General features: G+C 38.4%; 1 protein-coding gene across 2 annotated transcripts; it reads right to left on the reverse strand.

Moving 5' to 3' along the window:
* Positions 1-761: 761 nt before the first annotated feature.
* LOC100708507 (canalicular multispecific organic anion transporter 1) lies at positions 762-26,264 on the reverse strand. Of its 2 annotated transcripts, none has more exons than XM_019366599.2 (32): positions 26,107-26,264; positions 25,434-25,610; positions 20,900-21,040; positions 20,681-20,818; positions 20,376-20,498; positions 20,219-20,274; positions 19,878-20,133; positions 19,538-19,716; positions 18,115-18,292; positions 17,239-17,493; positions 16,515-16,580; positions 16,205-16,342; positions 15,978-16,124; positions 15,814-15,898; positions 15,629-15,695; positions 15,347-15,473; positions 14,398-14,574; positions 14,020-14,187; positions 12,436-12,619; positions 12,073-12,208; positions 11,893-11,995; positions 11,588-11,807; positions 10,053-10,207; positions 7,817-7,972; positions 7,503-7,702; positions 7,266-7,392; positions 7,048-7,149; positions 6,085-6,228; positions 2,818-2,976; positions 2,564-2,730; positions 2,156-2,350; positions 762-1,047 (listed from the first exon to the last, which is right to left on the reverse strand). In XM_019366599.2, the coding sequence occupies exons 1-32, from the start codon at positions 26,149-26,151 to the stop codon at positions 918-920; spliced, it is 4,701 nt and encodes a 1,566-aa protein (XP_019222144.1). In that variant the 5' UTR covers positions 26,152-26,264; the 3' UTR covers positions 762-917. The 2 variants fall into 2 exon arrangements, with proteins under 2 accessions (XP_019222144.1, XP_019222145.1); XM_019366600.2 differs by having other exon boundaries at positions 766-1,047; positions 19,902-20,133.

Below are 26,264 nucleotides of genomic sequence, written 5' to 3' on the forward strand. Positions count from 1 at the left end.
TAAACCTACTGAAAAGGGGAAGGGGAGGGAGCATTTAGGGATGGGGAGGGAGTGGGGTCATTAGATCCCTTTTCCTGTTATTTTCTACATAAATATTTTAAACCAGTAAGGTTTTGATAAATGATTGTTGTCTGACTTTAAAATAAGAAAAGTACTCTAGTTCCACTTTGTCATAAGTACACATACAGGTGTGGTCAAAAACATACATAAACTCATCATTTATATGAATGTCATTGTATTTTTTGCCCTTTAATGATTTCTTTGAAGTCATCTTTTTCCAGGATGAAATGATTGTACAGCAGACATCCCGAGTCACTTTAAAAAAGAAAAACTGGGTGCACAGGATGAATTTATTTTGGATTTTGTCTAATCAAAACAGTGTCAAACATATAAATACGTGTCCATCAATATTTGGTTAAACGTCCCTTTGTAAGTTACACCTAAGAGAGACATTTTTGGTTGCGGTTAACAAGATTCTGGAGTAATTATGGCTGGATATTTGACCATCTTCTGGACAGAATTGGTAGAGTTTAAATTGGTGAGTTTTCTAGCATAGACCTGGTTTTTAAGTGTAATTGACAAATTTTCCTTAAGGTTGAGATTAGGGTTGGGAAGACCATTCCCGAAGCTTAATATTAGCATGCTTTATCAATTCCAAAGCCAGTTTTAACAGATGGATGTAAATGGATGCAGAGGCCTGATGAACAGACTGATAACATTGTATCAAAAAAGAGGTTTTTGAAATTAAGACCAGTTAAGCATGAATTCAGAAAGAAATTTTATTTTTCACACATAAAATGTGTTACAATTACAATGTGTTTCCAAAATCCGGTCTTCACAATGTAACCTACAAATAAAACACATACACAAAAAATTGTGGCCCTAAATCTTCCCTAAAAAAACAGTATAAGTAGAGATTATAAATGTGTGTTGCTTTCTAATGTTATCCCAGCATCCTTTGCCATGGCGTAGAAATGGCCTTCTTTTTCAAGCAGGTTGCTCGGCGAATCAAATTCCAGTATTTTTCCAGCATCAAGCACCATTACCCTGTTGGAAAGAAGCACAGGCATTAATAGTAGCCCACTGAGAAATGTCCATACTGTGTGGCTTCGGCAGCCCCAGCTCAAAAGTGAAAACTGATGTGTAAATATTTGTGCTGTCTCTGTGAACAGTTAACTCAGGAAAGATACAAGCAGACACTGGAGGGAAAGGGTACGCTCATTATTCTAAGGAATCAAAGGTTAAAGGGTTACACAAATAGTGCTGCCTTTTATTACAAGGTTGAGGTCAGGACCAATCTGTTGTACTAGTAGTTGTTCACTTTTTTTTTGCTAAACTAGCAGAACTATCTAGCAGATGCCCATTTAAAGATTCATTGAATCCAAGTGAAGTTACTAGGGATGTAACTTCTTGACAAATTTGAGGCTAACTTTGACCTCACACATGTGGAACTTTTGTTACGTTAACTGCTGAAACACCAAAGTATAAACCAAAACAGAACAGAAATGGAAAGCAAAATAATCTATGTAATGAAAAGAACACACAGAAGACCTACAAATGCACAGTATCAGATAGTCAGCTCAACATCTTAGCCAAAATATAAGGTAAGGTAAGTTTAGGTTAAGGTAAAGTCCAAGTGCTAAAACTACTAATGGAAAACAGAGAGTCAGTACCCCTTGGTCTAGATCATTTGGTCAAATATTACTCTCATGTATGATTAGGGGTGGGTTTAAAAAATCGATTTCCCGATTCAAATCGATTTTAATTTGAATTATGCGATATAGATTCAGTAAATCCTGAAATCTGTTTTTTAATATAAATGTATTTTCCAGAAACGCCAGCTTAAAGCTTAAAAAACTATTTCAGCAATCGCCATACAGCTAAACCAGCAAATGATTAAAGAGCAAAGGGTGAATGGATTCCACAAAAAGATGTAAACACAAAGCGAGATCCGACGGCACGTACATGTACATGCTGTTGGGTGCTGAAAGCTGATATCTCATAGATTCTGAAACTACATGTTTCGTCAATCTCCGACCAAAATTCACTGAGCCAGCAGCAAAAGAAGACCAAATTTATGCTTCATGTTAGAAAAACATTGTCATGAATTCCAAAAATGTCATCCAAAAATGTTAAGGGAAAAGCTATAACTCACCTAGAGCTGTCCATGATACTATGCAGGCGGTGGGCGATGGTAAGGACTGTGCAGTCTGAAAACTCTTTGTGGATGGTGTTCTGAATCAGGTTGTCTGTCTCCAGGTCAACAGCTGCCGTGGCTTCATCCAGAATTAAGATACGTGACTTTCTCAGGAGTGCTCGAGCCAGACACAGCAGCTGCCTCTGCCCAACACTGGGAAGATCGTATTAAAGCATTGATATCTTAAGAGGATTTTTTTGCAAAAGAAAAAAGTAAACCACAAATGACACTCATGTGTTCAAATAAAATTAAGGTTTATGTATGTTTTGCAGAACATTACATAAGGTTTAGAATAACGAACTGTACAAAACCCATACCTATATACAACTTATACCCAGAGGCCGTATTGTTAATTTTATTACCCACCTGAGGTTTTCTCCCCCCTCTGCCACTTTATGCTGTAATCCTTCCTGCAGTCCTGATACATAGCTCTGTAGATGAGAGAGCTCCAGCACTCTCCAAATCTCCTCATCACTGAACTTGTCAAATGGATCCAGGTTCATCCTCAGTGACCCCGAGAACAAAACGGGATCCTGTGCACACGGGATTACAAATATCAGTGTACTTTTTAGAAATATCAAATTCTTTGACAAGGTTATTGTTTATATTTATGTGTATACCTGTGGTATAATTGTGAGTCTGTTTCTCAGGTCATGCAGGCCTATTGTAGAGATATCTACATCATCAATGCGGATGCAACCTTCAGCAGCTTCAATAATTCTAAACAGGCAGTTGGTAAGACTTGATTTCCCAGCTCCTGTGCGACCAACAATACCGATCTGAATGCAGTGAGAGAAAACACATAAGATCAAAATAACAGCTGGTGCATATTTGAAAAAAAAAATCTACACATTTTCCTTTCTGGATATAAATTGTATTTAACAGTATAGCAATAAATAATGCAAAAATAAGCAAATATACTCAGTCTGTACTTAGTTTGTAAAAGATCTTAGACATTTCAGTAATGTTACAGAAAGAAGCAACATTTTTCAGAGTCAGCAGATATTTTATTAGTCATTACTGCTATTTGTAGTAATTCCATGATTTATGTTGTTGCCATGAGTCTTTACTCATTTTTACTTTGACGCCAATATTTCAAAGTTGTCAGTGTTTGATCTTACCCTAATCCATTGGGGACTCTGTTGTCCTACTGGGAGACTTCAGTGCACACGTGGGGAACAACAGGGAGACCTGGAGGGGAGTGACTGGGAAGAACGGCCTCCCGGATCTGAACCCGAGCGGTGTTTTGTTGATGGACTTCTGTGCAAACCACAGTTTGGCCATAAAGAACACCATGTTCGAACATAAGAGTGTCCATAAGTGCACATAGTACCAGGATGTTCTAGGCCACAGGTTGATGACTGATTTTGTAATTGTATCACCAGACCTGCGGCCATATGTTCAGGACACTCGGATAAAGAGAGGGGCTGAGCTGTCAGCTGATCACCACCTGATGGTGAGTTGGATCAGGTGGCGGAGGAGGACGCTGGACAGGCCTGGTGCACCTAAATGTATCGCAGACTGGATCTCGCTCCAGTCTGCGAGATCTTCAACACACACCTCCAGCAGAGCTTCAGGACACTGAGTCTGAATGGACCATGTTCAGCACCTCCATTGCTGAAGCTGCTGCACTGAGCTGCGGCCACAGGGTGGTTGGTGCCTGTCGTGGTGGTAACCCCCGAACCAAATGGCGGACACCAGAGGTAAAGGGAGCCACCAAGCTGAAGAAGGAGTCCTATCGGGCTTGGTAGCCTGTGGGACTTCAGAGGCAGCTGATAGGTACCGACAGACCAAGCGGAATGCAGCTCGGGCAGTGGCTGAAGCAAAAACTCGGGTACGGAAGGAGTGCAGAGAGGCCATAGAAAAAGACTTTCGGACTGCCTTGAAGAGATTCTGGCAAACTGTCAGGCGACTCAGGAGGGGAAAGCGGTGCTCTAGCTGCACTATGTATACTGCGGGTGGAGCGCTGCTGACTTCGACTTAGAAAATTGTCGGGCGGTGGAAGGAAAACTTCAAGGACCTCCTTAATCCCACTGGTATGTCTTCTGTGGTGGAAGCAGAGTCTGGAGACGAAGGGGATGACCTGCAAATCTCTGGGGCGAGGTCACTGAGGCAGTTAAACAACTTCTTGGTGGCAGAGCCCCTGGGGTGGATGGGGTATGCCCTGAGTTCCTGAAGGCTCTAGATGTTGTAGGGCTGTCCTAGTTGACACACCTCTACAATGTTGCGTGGAGATCGGGGGGGGGGGGGGGGGGGGGGTACCTCTGGATTGGTAGATGGTTCCCAGTTTTAAGAAGGGGGACCGGAGGGTGTGTTTCAACTATAGAGGGATCACACTCCTCAGCCTCCCTGGGAAAGTCTATGCCAGGGTGCTGGAAAGAAGGGTCTGTCCGTTAGTCGAACCTCGGATACAGGAGGAACCATGTGGTTTTCGTCCTGGTTGTGGAACACTGGACCAGCTCTTTACCCTCTCAAGGACACTTGCGTGTGCATGGGAGTTTGCCCAACCAGTCTACATGTGTTTTGTGGACGTGGAGAAGGCATTCGACCGTGTCCCTTGGAGTGTCCTGTGGGGGGTGCTCCAGGAGTATGGGAGCACCCATACTCCTGGATTGAATGGTAAATGGTAAATGGTAAATGGCCTGTATTTGTATAGCGCCTTTATGGTCCCTAAGGACCCCAAAGCGCTTTACATATCCAGTCATTCACCCATTCACACACACATTCACACACTGGTGATGGTAAGCTACGTTGTAGCCACAGCCACCCTGAATGGCCCATTCCTACGGGCCATTCAGTCCTTATACAACTGTTGCAAGAGCTTGGTCCGCATAGCCAGCAATGTCAGACTCGTTCTTGTTTGGTGATGGGCTCTGCCAGGGCTGCTCTTCTGTTCATAATTTTTATAGATAGAATTTTTAGGTGTAGCCAAGTGACGGAAGGCTTTCACTTGGGTGGTCTCAGAATCTCATCTCTGCTTTTTGCGGATGATGTGGTTCTGTTGGCTTCATCGGGTAATGGCCTCCAGCTCACACTGGAACGGTTCGCAGCCCAGTGTGAAGTGGTGGGAATGAAAATCAGCATCTCCAAATCTGAGGCCACGGTCCTCAGCAGGAAAGCAAAGAACCAGGAAACACTGGAGAGATTATATCTCTTGGCTGGCCTGGGAACACCTTGGTGCTCCCTTGGATAAGCTAGAGGAGGTGGCTGGGTAGAGGGAGGTCTGGGCTTCTTTGCTTAGGCTGCTGCCCCCACGAATCGGTCCCGGATAAGCGCAAGAAGATGGATGGATGGATGTATTGATATCAATGCTGGATATTCCGGGGCCTAGCAAAAAAAAGTTTGGGAACCACTGCCCATAGACTAGTTACATGTTTACATATCACAGCTGATTATAATATACAGTAATACATATAATGTATAAATTAAAAGAAAAACTGATAGTTCACATCATTTTTACAGTTATGTAATTACTGTACACAGATTGATCTGTGGCATCTTTCTTGAGTAACAGATTAACAGATTCAACGTAAATAGCTTTTCTAAACTCAAATAAAAAAAATGATGTGCAGGTCTGTATCTGGATGCTACATTTTAGATACATTTGGCCAATCTGAGCCAGCAGAAAGCTTAAACAAGTTGTTAATAGTTAACCTTTTAAATTAAAAAATAGTGGGACAATTTTATATATTATGGATTTTTCAATGAGGGAGAAAAAACTTCCCACTGATTTAATGTCCATCCAAAAACAACATCTTTTTTTCTTTTTCTTTTTTAGCAGTATATGCTTTTGTATCTTTGGTGAACATGATATCAGATACAGTAAAACCTACAACTTTTACAAGAACTTTATACATATATGGAGACTCTCTCACACACACACATACCTTCTCAGTGCTGTCAATGTCACAAGTGATTCCATGCAGCACTAAATCCAATTCAGGTCTGTAACGGACTTTGAAGTTCTCAAATTGCACTCTTCCTGCCTCTGGCCACATCTGTGGAGGTCGAGTGTCAGTTACCCAGTCAGCCTGTACCGAAAAAACAAAAGCAGGATACACGTGTAATAAAGTACAAAAGTTATCAAATTCAGCTAAGATAGCTCTAGAATATGTTGTGTATTAATATTCAAACCAAGATAAATAATAAAAAAAATTATCCAGACAACATATATACAGACATGCATGCATACACCATTAAAATAAAGAAGAAAAAAAAACTTAAAAAGATGTCACATTTGGTAAAAAATTAAATAGCTCAAATGAAAATATGCAACCAAGATTAACAATTAAGGCCCAGTGTGCATATGCAATATTATACTTTATTCTAAATCAGACAAATGTCAGTATGAACGTCTCATGATGGGACGTGCTAATCAGTGCAGCTCTGCTGCCATTATGAATAAACAACCCAACTCAAATAGAACAGATCGAGTTCAAACATGTGAAATCAAATGTCAGTGAAACATAAAATTAAATTGTTGCATCAAAATCTTGTTTGTTTGACAGTTATCTGAAGAATAAAAGTAGCTGGGAATAAAAGTATTATCATTGTACAGTGAGCAAACATTGCAGTTGACATCACACCCAAGCTTATTAGATTCCTGTTGAACTGTCAGAGTTACAATAAACCCACAGCCTGTAGACATCTTAAAATTCATGTCCTATTTAAGAAAACAGTAGATTTTGATCCAACCAAAATATAAATAATGTCATATGGCAGCTTGGTAGTTAGCACCCACACACCCTATGGTAGCTGGGATAGGCTCCAGCATCCCCGTGACCCAGATAAACTAAAGAGAATGGATGGATGGATAAATAATGTCTTGCTCACAAAGTATTTCTACATGCCTCGTTCTTAAGCTGAGTGTATTCGTTCACTCTCTCCACAGCTACAATATTGGTCTCCAGCGCTGAGGTCGTCATCACCAGCCAGTTGAGGGTCTGGGTTACCTGCAGAACCCCAACAGGAGAGAGGTCTGTGTTTACATTATATCTGCATTTTAGTAATATCACATATATAAACACTGATGAAATAGGGATACATTTTGAGTGTTTTTGTGACTGACATTAAGGGCATATGATACAGATAGGCCAACCACATTACTGTCAATAGAATCTCTGGAAATGACAGCAAACAGAGCAGCAAAAAACACCACCAGGTTTCCAACAAACTCCAGACGTATGGCCAGCCATCTGTCAAGAAAACAAACCCCACAAACATGCACACAAACAAAATTTTAGGGTCTCATCAATTAGCATCACATGCTTCTCTGTGTTTGCAGGTACACTGTTCAATGTCTGACCTGTCAGACACGATCCGCAGGTAGATACTTTTGAGGTTTTCATCTATAGTTACTTCATTGTGTTTAAGAAACCTGTCTTGATGCTTGTAGGCTCTTATCACTGACAGGCCGGACACCGTCTCACCAAAGTGAGAGTATATCGGTGAGCGAGACACCGAGTCCAGCCGGCGCAGCTGTCTTGAAGTGGCAATATAAAAGCGCTAGATGTAGAGAGGAAGATAAAACAAAATCAATGTTGATTTCATACTATAATTTAGTCAGGATAGCTTTTTTTTTGTTTTTTTTACAAATTTTCTTTACCTTGTTTGGCTTACCTGTACAAAGAAGTAGATCAGGGCCAGAGGAATGATAACTATGGCAAAGAAAGGAGTTACCAGGCAGATGACAAATACTGTCCCCAGTACAGACATCAGACACAGAAGGCAGGAGCGCAAGGAAGCAGGAATGGCCTCATCTATGGTAAAAATGTCCTTTGGGATAATATTCCAAGACTTAGAATTTATTAAAGTCAAAGGTCAATTTGATTTATAATGCACATTTAAAAACATAAAAAGTGCATATCTAGCAAAATTATAAGAGTAAATAATACTAGAAGAATGAATTCAAGTATTATAAAAGCTAAAGTCAGGATATTGGAGAAAATGTCAGTGATAAGTCATGGATGTTCATCAGTGACTAAACACTTTTAAAGTTTTTAGTTATTCCAAAGATTATAGCTGAGTCAAAGAATGCAGTCTTTCAGCCACACTAAAGACTTAATAATTTAATAATTAATTATTAGTTCATTAAGACCCTTTTGTTGTTATAAGTAGGATATGAGGATACAAGAGAAATTAGCTCATTCTTCCCTTTGACTACAAGTGGCTGAATTTAGTAGCCGCAGCTAACAGAGACAACAGCACTACAACCATATTACAGCATTACAGCAAATTTTTTTGATTTGGTACTTTGTAAATAAAATTAAATTAAATTGATCAGTATATTGATTTATTTCATATATTGTGTTTATACACCACTCTGAATTTAATTATTAATTATTATTAATCTCTGGCTCTCTTCCACAGCATGTCTTTGACTCGTCTCCCTTCTTTCACCCCCAAACTGTGACGGCAGATGGCGTCTCTGAGTCTAGTTCTGCCAGAAGTTTCTTCCTGTTAAAAGGACATTTTTCATTCCAACTGTCACCAAGTACTGACTCATCGGGTATCATCTGATTGTCTGAGGGTTTTTTCTCGATTGTTGTAAGATACCATTACAATATAATGCACCTTTAGTGACTGTTACTGTGCGTCAGCACTAGATAAATGAAATTTAACTGTATACTTGAGGAGGCAATTGGGAAGAAAGCCTCTTCAAAGAAAGACTTAAAGAACGAACAGTTTCTTTACATTTTCAAGCTACAGATTTTGCATAGGTGCATGGACTCCATTAGAGGTTGGATGGCTGATAACTTTCTTCAACTTAATGAGGAGAAAACTGAAGTCCTTTTGTGCTCCTAAAAAATTTCCACGTAGGGTTATGGAAAACTCAGGGTCACGTTCTACATTTGCCAAACCTTCTATCAGGAACCTTGGTGTAACTTTTGACTCAGCTCTGACTTTGGACATTCATGCTAAATCTCTGGTCCACTCCTGATTTTATCACTTGAGAAATATTGCTAAGCTGAGTCCCATTGTATCACGCTCAGAACTGGAAATTGTCATACATGCATTTGTTTCATCTTGTTTGGAGTATTGTAATTCTTTGTTCACTTGTTTATGGAAAGCCTCTTTGGAGCATCTGTAAATTGTTCAGAACGCTGCTCCAAAGCTTCTGACCAAGACTTCTAAGTACTCCCATGCCACACGCCTGCTGATCCAGCTGCACTGGCTCCCTATTAAATTCAGAGTCCACTTTAAGATTATGACTCTGACATTCAGGGCTCTGCATGGAAAAGCACCAACATATATCAGTGATCTTTTACATCCATACATGCCCAGCAGGTCCCTGAGGTCATGTGATCAGGGCTTGCTGGTTGTCCATCATACGAGGCTGAAAACAAAAGGCGACAGAGCTTTTGTAACTGTTCCCAGACTGTGGAACTCTCTCCCTTTGAACTTGAGATCCGTGGACTCAGTGGTCTCTTTAAAAAAACAGCTAAAAACTCATCTTTTTAAACTTACTTTTGCTTGATTTTTGTTTTTATGTTTTAGCTTCTCTGTGAAGCACTTTGTGATTTTTATCTTGAAAGGTGCTATACAAATAAAATTATACTTACTTTTACTTTACTTTAACAATTTTAAGAATATTTAGGGTTGTATTCAAACATTTAAGCTAAAGTGGGAAAAATTAAACAATACAAGTAGATATACAACTTGCAGCAAAAACAAATAAAAGCTTTTTTAATGTTAAATTTAATGTTTAGTTTTTTAATTTTGAGCACTGTTATTTTAGAAATGACATTAAAAACTAGTTCTAGTTTGTATTTGTAAACATACAAGCCACAAGAAGATAAAATAAATATTGAAATTCATGAAAAGAATCCTTAAAAACTGAACCACAAGACCCTACTTTGGCAAAGCGGTTGATCACTCTTCCAATAGGTGTGGTGTCAAAGAAAACCATAGGAACTCGCAGGATGTTGTTAAGAAGTCGTGAATACAGGATACGAGATGCATTAATGGAAGCATTGGCTAGGAGCAGTGTGCCGAGGAACACAAAGAGACCTGCAATAAAAACAAGAAAGTTTCTAAATAATAGAACTACATTCTTAACAAAGACAAATCCACTGTGAACAGAACCTTGAACTTACTGTAACACTCAGGTGTGCTTTTTCCTGCCTACTGATATAGAATGACTGTTATTGTTATTAGAATATAATAATAGGGCAATAACGACAGAAGAAATTGTATTTAACTTTTTTGATATTCAATTCTTATTCTTATGGAAAAAAAAATAGTTCAATCAGCAACATATGCTCTGCATGTAAAGCTGAGCTCAAGATGAACCAGGGTCCAAATTGACAGTCTTGGTTCTTTGTCCTTAATTTACAATATAAAGCAGCTGGAATAAAACATTTCACTCTGACATAGTAATTTGTCCCCAGTTTACAACATGATAGAGCAACCGGCACTATTTCATTGTTATCCATGCCAGTATTGACAATTCAATGATAATTTCAATAATATCCTGAGGTACATTGATATCAACTATTCTTCCATTAGATTTCTATTTATATTAAAATAAAATGTGCTGTATGTCAAATGCACACACTGTTTTGTGATTTTAATATCATATGAAAACAAAACAAAAAACATATTTGAAAGGTGGAAATAAAATACTGTTGAAGGACAAATAAATAACAAATGTTTTCCCTCCCTTTGTACTCCTTTATATTTTTCACTCATCTCCTCCCTCTCCCTTTTTTTATTTTCCATTTAAATAAAATAACTGTTGGTGATAAACTCAATCTCAGGTGTTGGCTTCTCTTAATGTTGCAATAAGATAACTTGAGCCTTTATATTTAGTAATAGTGAGTTAAATAATCACTGTAATTAATCATCTCTTTACTTCCTGGATGTTTGGCTCCTAGTCTATATTGTACAACACTTCCACTTTCCCACGCTGTCATAGTCATGACATCATCATCATCATCATCATACTGATGTCACTGCTCTAGTTCAATTATCTTTCTGCCCACCTTCTTCAAACATATCTTTCTACTCTCTCCCCTAATTCCTATTATTGCTGGAAATCCATTTTGCTAAGATGGGCCATCAGAGTTTAATCATTAAATAGCTTAACTGAATTCTGTATATCAATAAATTCCTCATAATTGTCTCTACTTATTAACATAAGAAAGTATAGGTGCCTATGCACTTTGCAGCATGGGTCCCTGTGACAAAGGACCTAACGCACACAATGCACAACTCTAGTACAATAAAAAGACTGGATGTTTAGGTTGTCTATATAGCGCTCTAAAGATGAGTGGATCCTAAATAACAGGGTACAGAATTTTCCTGTCTTTAAGACATAAAGCTGCTTAATGTTAACTTACACGAACCTGAAAATATTTGCAAATAGAAAAGGATTTAGTGTTCAGTTACCCTGAGCCACTCCAAGAGCTCCGAACACTCCAACCCTTGTGTCCCTCTTCCAGGAAGGGTATGTCATGTTGTAGTACTCCACAGAATCACCGGTCCAGTCACTCAGCCACAGGTTCTGACCGGTGAAAGCAGCAGTCTGGATGAAGTAAATCAGGAAAACCATGGCAGAATATCCCCAGCCCATGGCTCGCAGGTACTGCAGGAACACTCCAAGCTTCACCTGGAAATCAGCGGGAGACGGCACTCAGGAAACAGGCTATCATTTGTTGTAATCATGTGATAGTTGTACAAAAACATTTTGTTACCTGTCCTGTTTCCATAGTTTCCTTCTCTATAAGTTTCTGGCCTTTCTGTGGTTCATCAGCATTTTCAGATGTTTTTACTGAAGTATTTCTTCTTAATCTGACACTAAAAAAAATGGGGAAAAAAAATGAAATGGACATTCTGTTTCCCTGGTTTCATCTACAACTTTCACAAGCTCGAACCTGCCATTGCGCTGGCTGCGGCGGATGCTGTCTTCTCGCTCCAGTGTAAGAGAAACAGTGTCCTCCGAAGCACCGTCAGGTTGGGCATCGTCTCCATCTCTGATGAGCTCAAAGTGTTCTGCGTCCTGGCCCTCATCTAAATTAACAATATACATGGGTTTTACATACATGGCAGTAATTTATGGCACTTGGGTCAAATATGTGAACAACATCAAAACAAAGTATCCTTAAAAGATGACAAAAAGAAATTTAATTCATTCATATTTGTGATGTATAATTTTAGCATAGGTTTTGGTTGTGCAACTAAGAAAACATAATGTGTGCAGATTATGTTGCTAATATACTAAAAAAGGTTGTAATCACCTGTTTCTGAATTTCCCTGGTTGCTCTGCTCTTTGGCATATGTGTCGAGAAACTTAGAAAACGCTCCTCCACTGGCACGAAGGTTTTCATAGGATCCAACTTCAGAAATGACTCCATTCTCCAAAACCACTATTTTATCCACGTAAGGCAGGAAGCTTATGCCATGAGTCACCAGGATACGAGTCTGTATGGTCAGAGATATATGAGACTCAAGTTTGAATTCACCAGTCAAATAAATGAAAATATTAATATTTATAAAGTATATAAACACATCTACTGTATATCTCCCAGCCTGATTTTAAAACCAGTATAAATTCAGTATCAGATAAGAAGTGTTGCAAAAGCAGTAATAAAGCATATTAAATGAATTTAAAGCAGGCGCTAATAAAGTTCAAATGAGATAGTAATTAATAATAGAGCAAAGATATCCAAATTCTGTGAAAAAGTTTAATCACTTTAATGATTTTTAATAGACAATTATTAGAAGAATTAAATATAAATTCAACAATAAGAAAAATATTGAACTGACAGGATTTACAAAAACATTGTAATAATTAAAGAAAAAGAAAGAAAAATACATAAATTATTTTTTAAATATATTTATAAATTGTATTTATCAAAAAGAGAAAATATTTCAGTTCACAGACTGAATTGACAATAATTGGTTTAATCATTTAAAAATCATTTATAAAGCCATGTTTCCCAGTGTTTTGTGTTTAACTTCTATTTCCTGATTATTGGTTATTCATGGTTTTGTTCTCTTGATGTTATTTGTTATTCTGGTTTCTAGTTTAAGTCACTGTCTTCTTTGTGTTCCATGTGCCATGTTCCTTCAGTCTGTCTCTCAATGTCAAGTCCGCATCTTTGTGAATTGTCTCTTGTTTCCTGTTTTATTTTGATAGTCCAAGTCCTATGTGCAGTGAGTTTAGTTTAGCTTCTCCTTGTCTCGTTATGTATAATTAACCCCAGCTGTGTCTCCCTGCTGTTTCTCATTCGCTGATTGCTCCTGTGTGTATATAAGCCCTGTGTTTTCTCCTTCTTTTTACTGGTCCATCTGTGTTCCTCTGTGCTGTTCTGTCTGCTTGTTGGTCTTTGTGTTACCTCCTAAAGGTTTCCCTTTAGGTTCTGCGCATGCCATCACCACTTCTGTTTGTATTGTCATTGTGTAAATAAAGCTCACTCTCATTTAAGTCAGTGCCTGCATTTTGGGTCCTATCTCACCTCCACACAGCTTGCCTTGCTAGCCGTGACATTTTCTAACTTGTAATTCTATTTCCGAGTGGCTTTTATTCCTAACCTTTCATTATTGGCTATTCAGTTATCTTGGTCATTTAGTGTGATATTTAGCCTATTGTAACCTCTACGTAATGCTCTGGTCTTGGGTAAAATGAGGTAAAATACTACAAATTAGACATCATGTTTTCTAAGCAAGTAACAGCTGGAATATCCTGTGCAGATAGTATTTCATGTCAAGATTATTCAGAAGAAATTAAATGGGGAGTGGGCGAGTTTCTTTTTCCTTTTTCCTCCTTTTTTCCTCTAAAATAATTATCAAATGTTTGACATATGTTTTTAAGCACAAACCTTGTTTTTAAGTATTCCATTGGGTCCAATTACATTTTCAAACAGATGCTTTCCTACATGGGAGTCCACAGCAGACAAAGGGTCATCTAATAGATAAATATCAGCCTGACTGTAGACTGCTCTGGCTAAGCTCACACGCTGCTTTTGACCCCCTGAGAGATTGATACCCTGAAAAGAGAAGAAAGGAGGGGAAAAGAGACACACTCTTTTAGCCTTTCCTATATAATCAGAAGAGCTCTTCTGTTTTGTTACTTTTTTGTCATGTATTTGAGAAACAAATATTTTACATGTGTTTACAATAAATGCCATACACAGTATTTGCATACAGGAAAAATATTTGTGTAACCAAAAACCTGAACCATTCAAAGTGTAACTCACTTTCTCTCCAATCTCAGTGAGGTCTCCTCCAGGCAGCAGCTCAAGGTCAGGGGCAAGAGCACAGGCCTGTATGACTTTTTTGAAGTTCTCTTCTTCATGTGGAGATCCAAACAAGATATTATCCTTCAAAGTAGCATTTTGGATCCAGGCTTGCTGTGGTACAAAAGCAAGAGAACCCTGGAAAGAAATAGACTATTACTCAAGACAGATTTGTCTTATCATAAAAAACTGGCATTCACAAAATTTCATCCAGACCAAACACTACCATGGCTAGATGGAAAAAAAATCAATTCTTTTACTAGAAATGTTAGAAAACTCCACTGAACTCAGTTTATTCTGTGAGTAAAATGATTTGAGTTATTCCCTGTTCAATATGGATAAAACTGTTCTTTGAACAGGTGGATTGCCGAGTGGACTTAGCATTGTTTTACATTGTCTTTCTAAAAAATTGATCACACCAAGCTGGAGTAAAGACACTTATGTAATGAAAAGACAAAAAAGAAACTGGAATTTAATTTTATAAATTAGAAAACTTGCTGAGCAAAAAATTCTCATTCTTCTTTTGGCTAATTTTTTTAGGGGTTGCCACAGCAAATCCTCTGTCTCAATTTCACAAAAAAACGTGCAACAATGTTTCAATTTGTAGAAAAATATACTTCTTTACTCTGCTGTGGCTGAATTAATCTCCACCAATACTGATGAGTTTAGACCAGATTATCAAAACTGCCTTGAACGAATTAGGCGTTTGTTGTTTTTTGTTTCTATATCTTTGCTTTGTTAGCTAAAGCCTTTAATGTTTAATTATTGCAATCTTAAAAAAATAAAAATATTGTAATGTGATTGTTAAAGTCTTCTATGCTTTATTGTTTATTTTATGTGTTTGTTTTTGTTTTATTTTACATGTTTTTTAACGCACACTGATAAATACAAACGGAAAAAAAGTTATTACCATAATGTTGATAAAACCTTTGGTACTGTGCATCTCTCCAAGGAGGGCTGACATAAGAGACGACTTTCCTGACCCAACAGCTCCCACTACGGCAACCAACTGACCAGGCTCAATGTCCAAATTCACACTGGACACACATAATAACTGTACTCAATGCTGTGAACACATCAGGGGCAAATAGGCAGACTGGAAAAATTGAAGCAATGCTAGAAAAACACCTGGTGAACATCTCACAGTTAATTAAGTTAACTAGTAACTTTTTGTTGAACAACACAGACATACTCTTTCAGGAGAGGCTTTGCATCTTTTTCCCAAGCAAAGGAACCATCACATACACTCACAGCAGTGTCTAAAGAATGAACACAGACCAAGACAGAGCTTAACAGATGATCTGCACATGTAAGAAACTGTGAGTAAGCTTCAGTCTTCAGCTGTAGAACAAGTTCAAATTCTAATGGTGAACATACTGAAACTGGGGTCTTGGCGCACAATGTCACTGTCGATGTCTTCCCCTGCCAGAAACTTCTCCAGGCGCTTCTTAGACACTGCTGTCTGCAAATTCAAAGAACAGGTTAAGTGTGATTTTATCACAGGCTTGATACATGTGTGTGATCTAGGTCTGTTCACTTACTTGCACAACGGAAGCAATGAGCATGGGCAGCATGGCAAGAGGAGCTCGGAGGATGTTGAAGAGAGAGATGGAAGTAAAAGCTTTCTCAGCAGTTAACACATTATCGTTGCTCACACTAACAAATATTGCAAATGTGGCCAGAGAAACCTGCAAGTACAGACAGTTTAGGAAAAAAGATTGTTTACCATTTGATTCTTGTCACTGCAAAGCTCTCTGACAGAACTCACCAGAGCTGGAATGCAGCATGAGGTAAGAATGGAGAAGGAGTGTAGGTAGGCAAACTTCTTCATGACTTTTAGTTCTTCCCCTCTAATGTCTTCCACATGCTTCTGGAAGGATGGCTCCCAAGCATACAGCTTCAGAATCTGGTGAGAGAAAAAAGAAAAAGACAGGGAGGAGGCAGTGAGGCAGAAGGAAGGGTGGGGCAGCAGAGCACTTATGGTTCATGACGTCACTGCAGTTTCATGAAGCATCAAAGCCTTAGACGTAAGGAAGGCATCTACATACACCATGGATACACTGAACAAAAGAGCTCACCTTGATCCCATTTAGAATTTCATTCATGATTTTCATTCTCTTATCTTTAAACTTCATGTTCTCTATCTGAAAAGAGACACAATGTAGCTCATGTTAAACAGGCAATAAGGAAATACTTAAATAAAGTGTTTTGAACAGCAATTTATTCTGTGTAATTCATATGAAAATAAAAAACTAACTTTTTCACCAGCAAGAATCACGTGTTCAAAGTTACTGAGATCACTTTCTTCACATTAATGTTAATATTAATTAAACTCCAAAGACATTTTTGGTCTTTTTATAGAAGGGAGACTGGTCTATGAGAGCAAATCTGTATGTTGTCTGTGAGACACGTGGCTGAGCCTGCATGCTGCGTCACTCAATTGTCCAACTACTTTTGAGCCTCTGAAAGTGGGGGACTGTATAAAAATCTATTAAACAGTCAATGCAATACTTTAGTTAAACATCTTGAATAAAAGCTATTCAATTTATTGTGTGAACTATTTACAGCACTGTAAATAAACGCACTGTTCATCATAAAGAGTCCAGCGTTTGGGTCCTCATTCCTCACATCCCGACGGGCTGCCATGCAGACCATGACATAAACAGTCAATCCAATACTTTAGTTAAACATTTTGAATAAAACATTAAAATTTGCAGTTTAATCTCATCTTGATTATTTGATTTAGAATCTCGCACAGAGGTTTACAGAAGCAAAGAAGATCTGGCAAGTTTTTCCCCTGACCTGTAGTTTTCTGGCCTTGGTTGCTATCAGTGCATTGGTTGGAATTATTAACACCATGACTCCCACTCCTGCCAACACAGAAGGTCCTAACTCCAGCCACAGGAAAACAATGGATATGATGATCTGCAGAGGGCAGGACCACAGCAGGTGGATAGAGGTGGTCACATCATTGAAGCGCTGGGCATCTGCTGACATCAGGTTCACCATTTCCCCTACTGTTGACTCCTTACGAGTATCATTGGACACCACTAATGCCTTAGAAAAGGGATAAAAAGGGCTTATTAATTAGAAAGTGGGGTGAAAATTAAGTAAGAGAAGCATGATAAGTGATATTTTTTCTTACTCTGTATGTTTTTGTACATCAGCAAAACAGGAGATGGATCTTTGTGTTACTTTTTTTTAAACCATAAACCTACTCTAACCCTATATATTGAAAAAAAAGCAAAGCTGACTTTCTTTTAGAAATAATGTAAATAGTTTTTGATGTCTAAGGAGAATTTTCTTCATTTCCTGATTTCTAAGATTTGGTAAAACTTAATAAAACTTCATAAAAACAAAAATGATGTATTCTGATTGGCAATACAATCAGGGTCTTCACCAGTAGTGACTGAGAACTCACAAAATTAATCATTGAGATCATTAGTAAACGTATTGATGGAAACTCGAGCTACAGACTAACACAGGTGATTTTTCTGTGGCAAGTATGTGCTGATAAAAGTTCTTTAAAACTGAAAATTCTGACAACTGACTTAAGCAGAAAATTATGACTAGTAATTTTTTTCTTCTAATGTGTAACAGTAATTTATATTATACAGCATTTGATTTGTTTTTTCACACCAATGTCAATAAATGGTGTTCTGTCACTCCTGCTTTTACCTTTTTATACACAGCAGCCATAAGTGCAGTGCGAACCTTCATCCCCAGCACATGGCAGCGCTGGAAATACTGCTGTAGGGTCAGAGACTGTAGCAGAGCCACCACCATCAGCAACACTGCATACAAATAGCCCTCCCAGGCATATCTGGATTTGTCCTGAGTGAAAGAGATCATCAATCTAGGAAAAACAGAAAAAAAGAAGTAAACATGCTAATCTCCTGCTTCATCTTTAGCACTAATCTAACAATGTCCTCATTTCATCCTGGCACTCCTGTTATCGGTTATGAATGACTAATGTTGAGACATGAGGGACAGAGAGACATTAAAGACCCCCTGCCTTTCTTCTCAACACATCTGAGAGAGGGTGAAAAAGCTTAACATCCAGTTTTTCTAATGTGATTTATAGTTTTAATCTTTATTTTTATCTTCATTTTTTATCTTTCTTTATTTTTGATAAAAGATAAATCAAAATATAAGTTTGATCAATATGTTAAATGAGAAATGTAGTTTGAGTAGTGAAAGAGAATCAGAATTCATATGTGATTTAGCTGTTAGTTAATAGTGATAGTTAATTGCTGAAAGGAAAGAGAAGGGGAGGCAAATGGGACTTGGTAGAGTATAAAAGAGAGCGCCCAGAAGAACCTTTTAACCCGTTGTGAAACAGAACAGGTAAAAATCTGAGTATTATCCCATTTTAATGTAAATAGCTCTTACAGGTTACTTCAGCCCTTTACACATAACATATCCTTGAGGCCTACTGTTAAGCCCTCTAAAGCTAACCCACTTAAATACCAAGTGCACCAATAAAGAGGAGAGCTGCTGTAACTATGTGCCTGACGGAGGCCAGGACTGCAAAGCTACTCAGGTCCCCGGATTTTATCAGATAAGCAGGCAAGACATTCGGATGATTTTGAGACCATTAAAGCTGGGCGAGCCCCCTCAGCTACATCAGCCCCATCTGAACTCTGCATTGCCTGCTGGGTAATACATACAGCAGTTAGAACTTCTTAAACAGAGAGCTGACCCAGACTTCCTGTACTGAGTTGCTGGTCCCACACATTGACAACAGTAAATAGTTAACACAAAGGATTTTAAAAGGTAATAGCAAGTAAATATAAAAACAAAAAACAAAAAACTTAAGAGAGAAGAAAATGGGTTTTTTTATGTTTACCTAAATTTGGTAAAACTATTGCATCTGTAAAAGATAATTCCATAAACTCCTTTAAGTAATTTGATTGTCTTATTGAAAAATATGCATCAGAAATTCAGAACAGTGAACTATTAAGAGACCACTGTAGTCCACTACAGGGTACAACACAGCTAAGTTACTGGTTTAAGTCGAGCGGCATTGTACAAGAACAACATTGTTCTTCTCTTAAATCTGTTGTTTTATTTCTGTAACGTTCTCTAATATCTTACTCACTTAAGAAGTTGAGGACTGACGAAGGTTAACACATCCTCCAGAAGTTTGAAGCAGACAGATTCAATCAGAATCCTTTTAAAGGTCTTGTAAATGGTGGTAATCAGCCATGAACTGGGATAGTTCTCTTCCTCCTTACTGTCCTTTTTCTTCTTTTCATCTTCTGTCTTCCCCCTTTCCTCCTAAAAGAACAGATCGTTTAAGTACAATTGATGAAATTTATTCGGCAACAACCTAGTATCTGGGATCCTTAAAAGGCAGCCATGGTGTTGGTGACATCCGTTTGGACTGTTGCTCAGTAGTGTACATGGGTGTGGAAGTGTTTTTGATTGAATGCTCTCACCATCATTAGTACATCCTGACTCACCCCTTTCCCCAGACCACTGGAAAGGCCACTTTGCTGTGGGTCTTCCTGGGCACTGTCTCTGGTTTTAGCTGATTTCTTTTTCATCTTGTTCTGGAAGCGGACCCTAGCTGCATCCAACTCAGGCTTCATGAAATGCTGGAAACGCTCATTGATGAAAGCAGTGCTATCACTCTCATTCAGATCCCACATGTCCTCCTGAACCAGAGGTTGTTTGTAGCCTTTTAAAACCATACTGAAAAAAACAAAGAGAACTTTGAAGACATGGAGCACATATGTAGATGATGTTAAGATTCGTGCTATACTGACTTTAATGTTACCTGTTTAACCAGTTGAACGTGATTCTGCTCAAAAATGGTGCACCTGCTTCAGGATTCTGTGGATAAAACAAGGTTCAATGTATCTTATTTAATCTATACTTATGAACTTCACCCTCTGAAAACAAACAAACAAAAATGAATAACAAATAAAGGGTACCTTTTTTATAAGGTCTTTAGCTTCTGGGGGGATATCAGCCACAGTAGAAAGAACTAGTGCAATCAGTTCAAGCCCAAAAGAAATGTAGAAAAGGCTGAAACGTGGGACATCAGGGACCTCGCCCTGAATACCAAAAATGAGAGAAAGAAAAACTTTAAAGGGGCCCGAAGAAAAATGAAAATGGTGTGTTATGGAAAATATGGAGAGTTAAAAGTCAATCATGTCAAGTTATTGCACCATGTCTGAGTAAATCTACTATTTGTCCTTTACTTTAATCCAACTTGATCAAATGTCTTCACTCATACCAGTCTGAGAGCCTCTCGTAGGAGGGTCTGGAAAGGAAAGATGTCACACACTACAAGGAGTAACCAGAAGAGGAAAAGAGAGGCAGAGTCTATTGCTCCTTCACGTCGTAATCCTTCATGGCAGAGCAGGACAAGGATCTAACAAAGAAGACACATCACAACATAAAAAACATATCCTTTCAAATTTAAATAAATAAATATAAAGGTTGCTCTATTTACCCATGTGACTGCAAATAAAACCGGATTTGCGTAGTATACACCAGCATTTATTGAAGATTGGTCACTGTTTGGACCAAAATCTTCTCCTAGTGTGACTCCCAGGTGTGCTATGGCCGTCAGGAACAACAGGGACACCACAAGCTGAAGGAAGAAAACACAGACCAGACAGGAGAATAAATCATGTTATTCCATTAAAAAATTGCATTAACCTCCTAGGACCTGGCCTCCACATATGTGGACATCACATTTTGGGTTCTCTAGACCAAAATACTAATTTTTTTCTCTACAAGGGCCTGATATCCACCTACGAGGACATTATGCCACTGTTCTATCGAAATTTAAAACGAACGTCCTCATATGTGGATCTCATTTATCTCAGAAAGAAAAATCAGGTAAAAAAAAAAAAAAAAAAGGTAATTCTTTGTTTTTACATTCATCAAGTCCCAATCAGCCTATATAGCAAAGAAAAACTGAAAATGCATGACATGAAAGAGTTCGGGTCTTAGGAAGTTAAAGGACTGTTATTAGGTGGAGTTCATGTACTGTTATTCCATATTGCATATATGCAAAAGATTCTATAATACCCATAAAAACATATTTAAACTAGTTGAACTAAGTAAAACCGTGATTGAAATTCTCATTAGATTATTAACAATTTACTGTTCATTTTTGATTATATAAACTGTAAAATGGATTTTTATATGTATCTGAATATAACGTTAATTGATTCACCTTTATGTTGTATTGTAATTGCAATACTGTCACTCACAGTATAACAAGCTGCAACTGCACTGTGTGAATGTACCTTGGGAAGACTGTCCGAGTTTGACATTTGCCACATTTAGAGTAAAATGGCAATGGAAGAGACAGTGGCAATACACAGGACAAAGCTGAAGAGAACTGAGTGCCACTGGACTGCTGCAAGGTGGGGGAGAGGAGACCACGGGAGGGGGAGGACACATGGAGGAACACTGTTGTTTTAGTGTGGGAAATGAAATTGGGTTAAGGAGCCTGGAAAGAAAAACCAACTGCCTTGGAGTGTAGAACTGAGAAAGCGTCTGGAGCACCGCAAAGAGGAGAGGTACACAAAAATGACAAAAATAAGTATAAAATGCATTAATCCTACTAACACACACACTCATGCAATGAAGCTCATGAAGATCAGATAGTATTTTAAGCATGCGTTTCTGTTATTATCATCTTATCCGGTTCACTTAGTGGGATGAGAAGTGATATATAAACTAGCAGACTATTATTATATTGGGGAAAGATGATTGAACTGAGGTGAACAGAATGCTGTAGAGTAAGTGCTGACTCTAACAGATTATTGAGTTTCTTGTTCCTGATGTGTGGGGGATGTTTAACCATGCCACACACCTGGTTACATGGGAAGAAACTCAATATCTAATAGAAAATTAATGTTGTGTGAAGTGTGTGGCTGGTGGATGAAAGTGTTTTGAAATTCTAAATTCTAAATTTAGAATTCTTCATTCTAAATTCTTCTTTTTTCTTTTGAAATGACGTCATATTGCTGAAACTTAAGTATGCGGCACAAGAAGTTCTGCTATCAGCAATAAACTTGAGGGGACTGACTGACTGACTCCACCCAGACAGTGGGGAAAAGGGTGGATGTATGTTTTTTTTTGTTTTGTTTTTTTGGGGTTTTTTTTACAGGAGCAGGAAGATGACAGCGCCATACTAGGGTCGCATGAGCTTGTGGGCCATGCAGACTTAACCTTTTAGTTGCCAAATTCAGTGTGTACTTACCAGCAGTGTGTTATTCATGACATCATATTTACAATACAAAGGTCACTGTGAGAAAGTGTGCAAACAGATGATGAAATGCACTGTGCTAACATCCATGTCACTTTTTCCACAGCAGAGGTTTAATCATATGATTTAATCATGTGATTTACAGCAGGACACACCACTGGATGTTGTTTTTTTTAACATAGGGTTACAGGCCTGGAGCGGATCTACTCCAGGGGAGAAGCCCTGGAATCTTTTTAAGAGACAATGCACATATCTTCTTGTGCTTCTCTAATTGTGTTAAATTGACACATGGCAAGGAACATGTGGCAAAACAGGGTTTTCTGGGGTAGTTTTCATTTTAAAATTACAGGTGCAGTGAAACCAGTGGAGTGCGATAGTGCATATTTTGGTATCGATCCAATACCAAGTAAATAAGGGCCAGTATCGCTGATCGATACTTTTAAATAAAGAAGGTGGATGTGTCATTGAATTGCTAAATCTCAATTAATTTTCATGACCTTAAGTGTTTTTTGTGATGTTTCCTTTTTTTATTATTAAATAGTTAAATCCCAGGACATAATTAGGACAAATTTTATAATAAATAGAAAATGCTTATAGAAAGTGAATATGATCAATTTTTTTCTAGAAAAATCTTAAATAAAAAGTGCAAACCAGTAAACAAATTAAAACAAACAAGTACTGTTGAGAAACTATACTACAAAAATTACAATTAAAATTCTCAACAACAACAAGAACAGGTAAAAATATAAATGATATGTAAACAACTTAACAAGACCCAACGCGTCTAAGTCGCTTCTAAGTCACGTCATGTGACGGCGCAACATCTAAACACAAGAGGGGGAGCAATGTGTGCCTGCTCTGCGTTGATACAGGTGTGGCGAGTCTGGTGACCTGACTGTTTCATCTTTGCCGAAACCACAGCATTGCAAACAAGAGTGGAACGTAAAGTAAAGAATCAATCTCACCATGCTAGTAACGATCCGATACCAATGCTGACTTGGTATCGATACAATCGATATTTGGATCGATCTGCCCACCACTCAGGGCTGTGCTGGGTTCGGGAGAGCCTCTGTCAGTCGTTTGCCCCGCGATGGCTGCTCTCACCAAGCTTGGTTTTGTTGGTTTTTATTGAAGAATGCTAGCTACTGCTCACTGTTTGTCTGCAGGTTTTATTATACTTTTTGGTAGAGTCCCTTTCAAAACTGGTATCACTGGATGGTACAGCCATTCCATTCAGGTTGGATAGATAGTCCAGCGCAAAGGCGCAGTCTGTAAAATGAGTCATATATGTACTGATTGTGTATTTCATTGTGTAGCTGTTGCTCTGCATTTGTGCATTTGTGAACTAGCATGAAGTGTGGAAAGAGGGGAATGTTAATGCAATACTGAGAAACCTTCATATTTAAGTGAAAACTAATCTTCAGTTAGGATGATTACAGTCCATAGGGGAAGAATGAACAGCAAAAAGCTTTTTCAGAGAACTTGGAGCTCATGAAAGCAGGTTAACAAATGACCTGACAAAGAACAAAGGAATTAGGTTATAAAAACCACACATAAGAATTAAGGGAAGCAGACATAGCTGGAGAAAAAGGCACAGCTTAAAAAGAAAGCAAAACTAATTGCAAGATACAGGAGACAAATGACTAACATAAAAACACAGGGAATGAGAAACAATAATTTGAAACGGGGAGACAAGAACTTTACAGAATGAAGAACACTGAATGAGCACATTGACGAAACACTGAGAGAAAAATATAAAAGTTCTACAATCAAGACTATGCTAACTTTGTACTTCCCATTTAGTTCGATGACTTTTTAGGATTTTCACCAAAAGACCACAGCTATGACAATTTCCGAACTTCCTTAAAAAGCTCAGAAAGCTTATTCAAACTCACATTTTTACAATACCCTTTGACACCAACAAGTCTGTGACAGGAGAGCGATGGAACCGCCCACATCTTAATGCTTTTAAACACTTATTTACGCTCGGTTGCTGTACACATCAACACACACCAACAACAATATCCTTCAGGACCGGCTGCTTGTCCAGTGGAAACAGTGAAGCTGGTCTTCTCGACCGCATGGCAAGCGATGGTGGCGGACCACAGGCTTGGTCATGAACCTGGGCTCACAGGCAGCTGGGCAGGCATATGACGCGCGCAGGAACCCTGCCCCTGCCAGACACCAGCCGCTCTCACCCGAGGAGTGGGGACAGGTCCCAACAGTTTTGACCAATTGAAAGCACAAATTTACATATAATTCTCTGTAATGTTAAGTGTAGGTCACTCTCTTTCAGGAAATTGGTTACAGCTAACTGCTTGCAGACAGTGGTTTTCTGAATGAAAGAGATCCATGTACATGCTTATGGTTTGAACTGCTTGAGGCAATAAATGATTAGAAACTTGGATTCAGACTATGTCCCTCTTTTACCCAAGATAAAAAAAAATGCGCAACAAATGCTTCCATCAAAACACAACAAATGTGTTAACTGACAACAAATCCATGTAAAAGTACAGAAACTACTTTTAATATCATTTTGTCATCTTTTACTGTCATTTTATTGTAATTTGATTCATATTTTATGTATTTAAAAATAACAGAAATTCTGTTTTTCCTGTAAATTCTGTAAAACTTTACAGTAAAACATTTTTTTTTTTACAGTATACGGTTAAACTTTTGAAACTAGAACACACCTACCTAAGCTATAAACTGAAACAACAATTTTTTTATGAAGATGTCTTTATTAGATAGTATTTCTTACCTGTTTGCAGATGTAGAGCTTGGACAGTGGTTGTGTGTTTACGTTTGCGCTCTGACAGAGAGCCAGCAGGTGCCATGGGGCACAGAGCCACAGGAAACAAAGGGGGATCCATACAAGAACTGTCTGTTCCACACATAGTGGGAGGTCTGGGTCTGGTCGCTTCAGATATGAAACATTCTGAAGGACACAAACACACATGCATAACAAAATCCTGCTGCCCTTCTAAGGGAACCAGAAAGTGCAACTGATTAGCTTTCTGAAACCAGAAACTTTCTGAAACCAGAACGTTAATCATCTTCTTTTCTGCATATTTGGAAGATGTCTTTCATAGTTGCTGTGACAAATAGAAACCATGACCTTCTTGTTTGCCCAATCTGTGTTGAACGGGCTGACGCAATAACATGAACAGCTTTTTAGACTGTTTACATTTGTCTTAAAGCTTTTATGTCTCCAAAGCATAGAAAAGAAATAAAGATCTTCAAAAAAACCACCACAAACTTCAATACCAACTTCAACATCAACATGCCCCTGACATGGTATTATAAGGTGTTATTATGTCTATTTGCTGTCATTTTCAATGTACATTCCAGACAATTTACTTTGTATGTTACTAGTCTTATATGTTTGTTTGAATTTACCTAAAATCTTCAGTGTTTCTGTCTGTTTAACTCACCCAAAAGGTGGACCCACAGTACTCCTCCAGAGCTGCCGCACACATGCTTTACAGTGATAGCTTCAGTCAACCTCAGCTGACCAGACAAGCCGACGCCTCTCACCCTCTGCCCCACTACTGCCGTGTTTGACTCAAATACTGCTGTTTTCTCCTCTGTC

This window comes from Oreochromis niloticus, linkage group LG13 (genome assembly GCF_001858045.2).
Source record: "Oreochromis niloticus isolate F11D_XX linkage group LG13, O_niloticus_UMD_NMBU, whole genome shotgun sequence".
Lineage (NCBI taxonomy): Eukaryota > Metazoa > Chordata > Actinopteri > Cichliformes > Cichlidae > Oreochromis > Oreochromis niloticus.

Excerpts from the sequence above, each read along its gene's own strand:
- LOC100708507 (XM_019366599.2), bottom strand. The coding sequence starts at position 26,151 with ATGTGTGCGGCAGCTCTGGAGGAGTACTGTGGGTCCACCTTTTGG. Across the intron at positions 16,343-16,514 it reads AAATTCTAAATGGGATCAAG|ATTCTGAAGCTGTATGCTTG; the intron begins GTGAGCTCTTTT and ends TTCTCTCACCAG. Across the intron at positions 11,808-11,892 it reads AAACTATGGAAACAGGACAG|GTGAAGCTTGGAGTGTTCCT; the intron begins GTAACAAAATGT and ends GCTGATTTCCAG.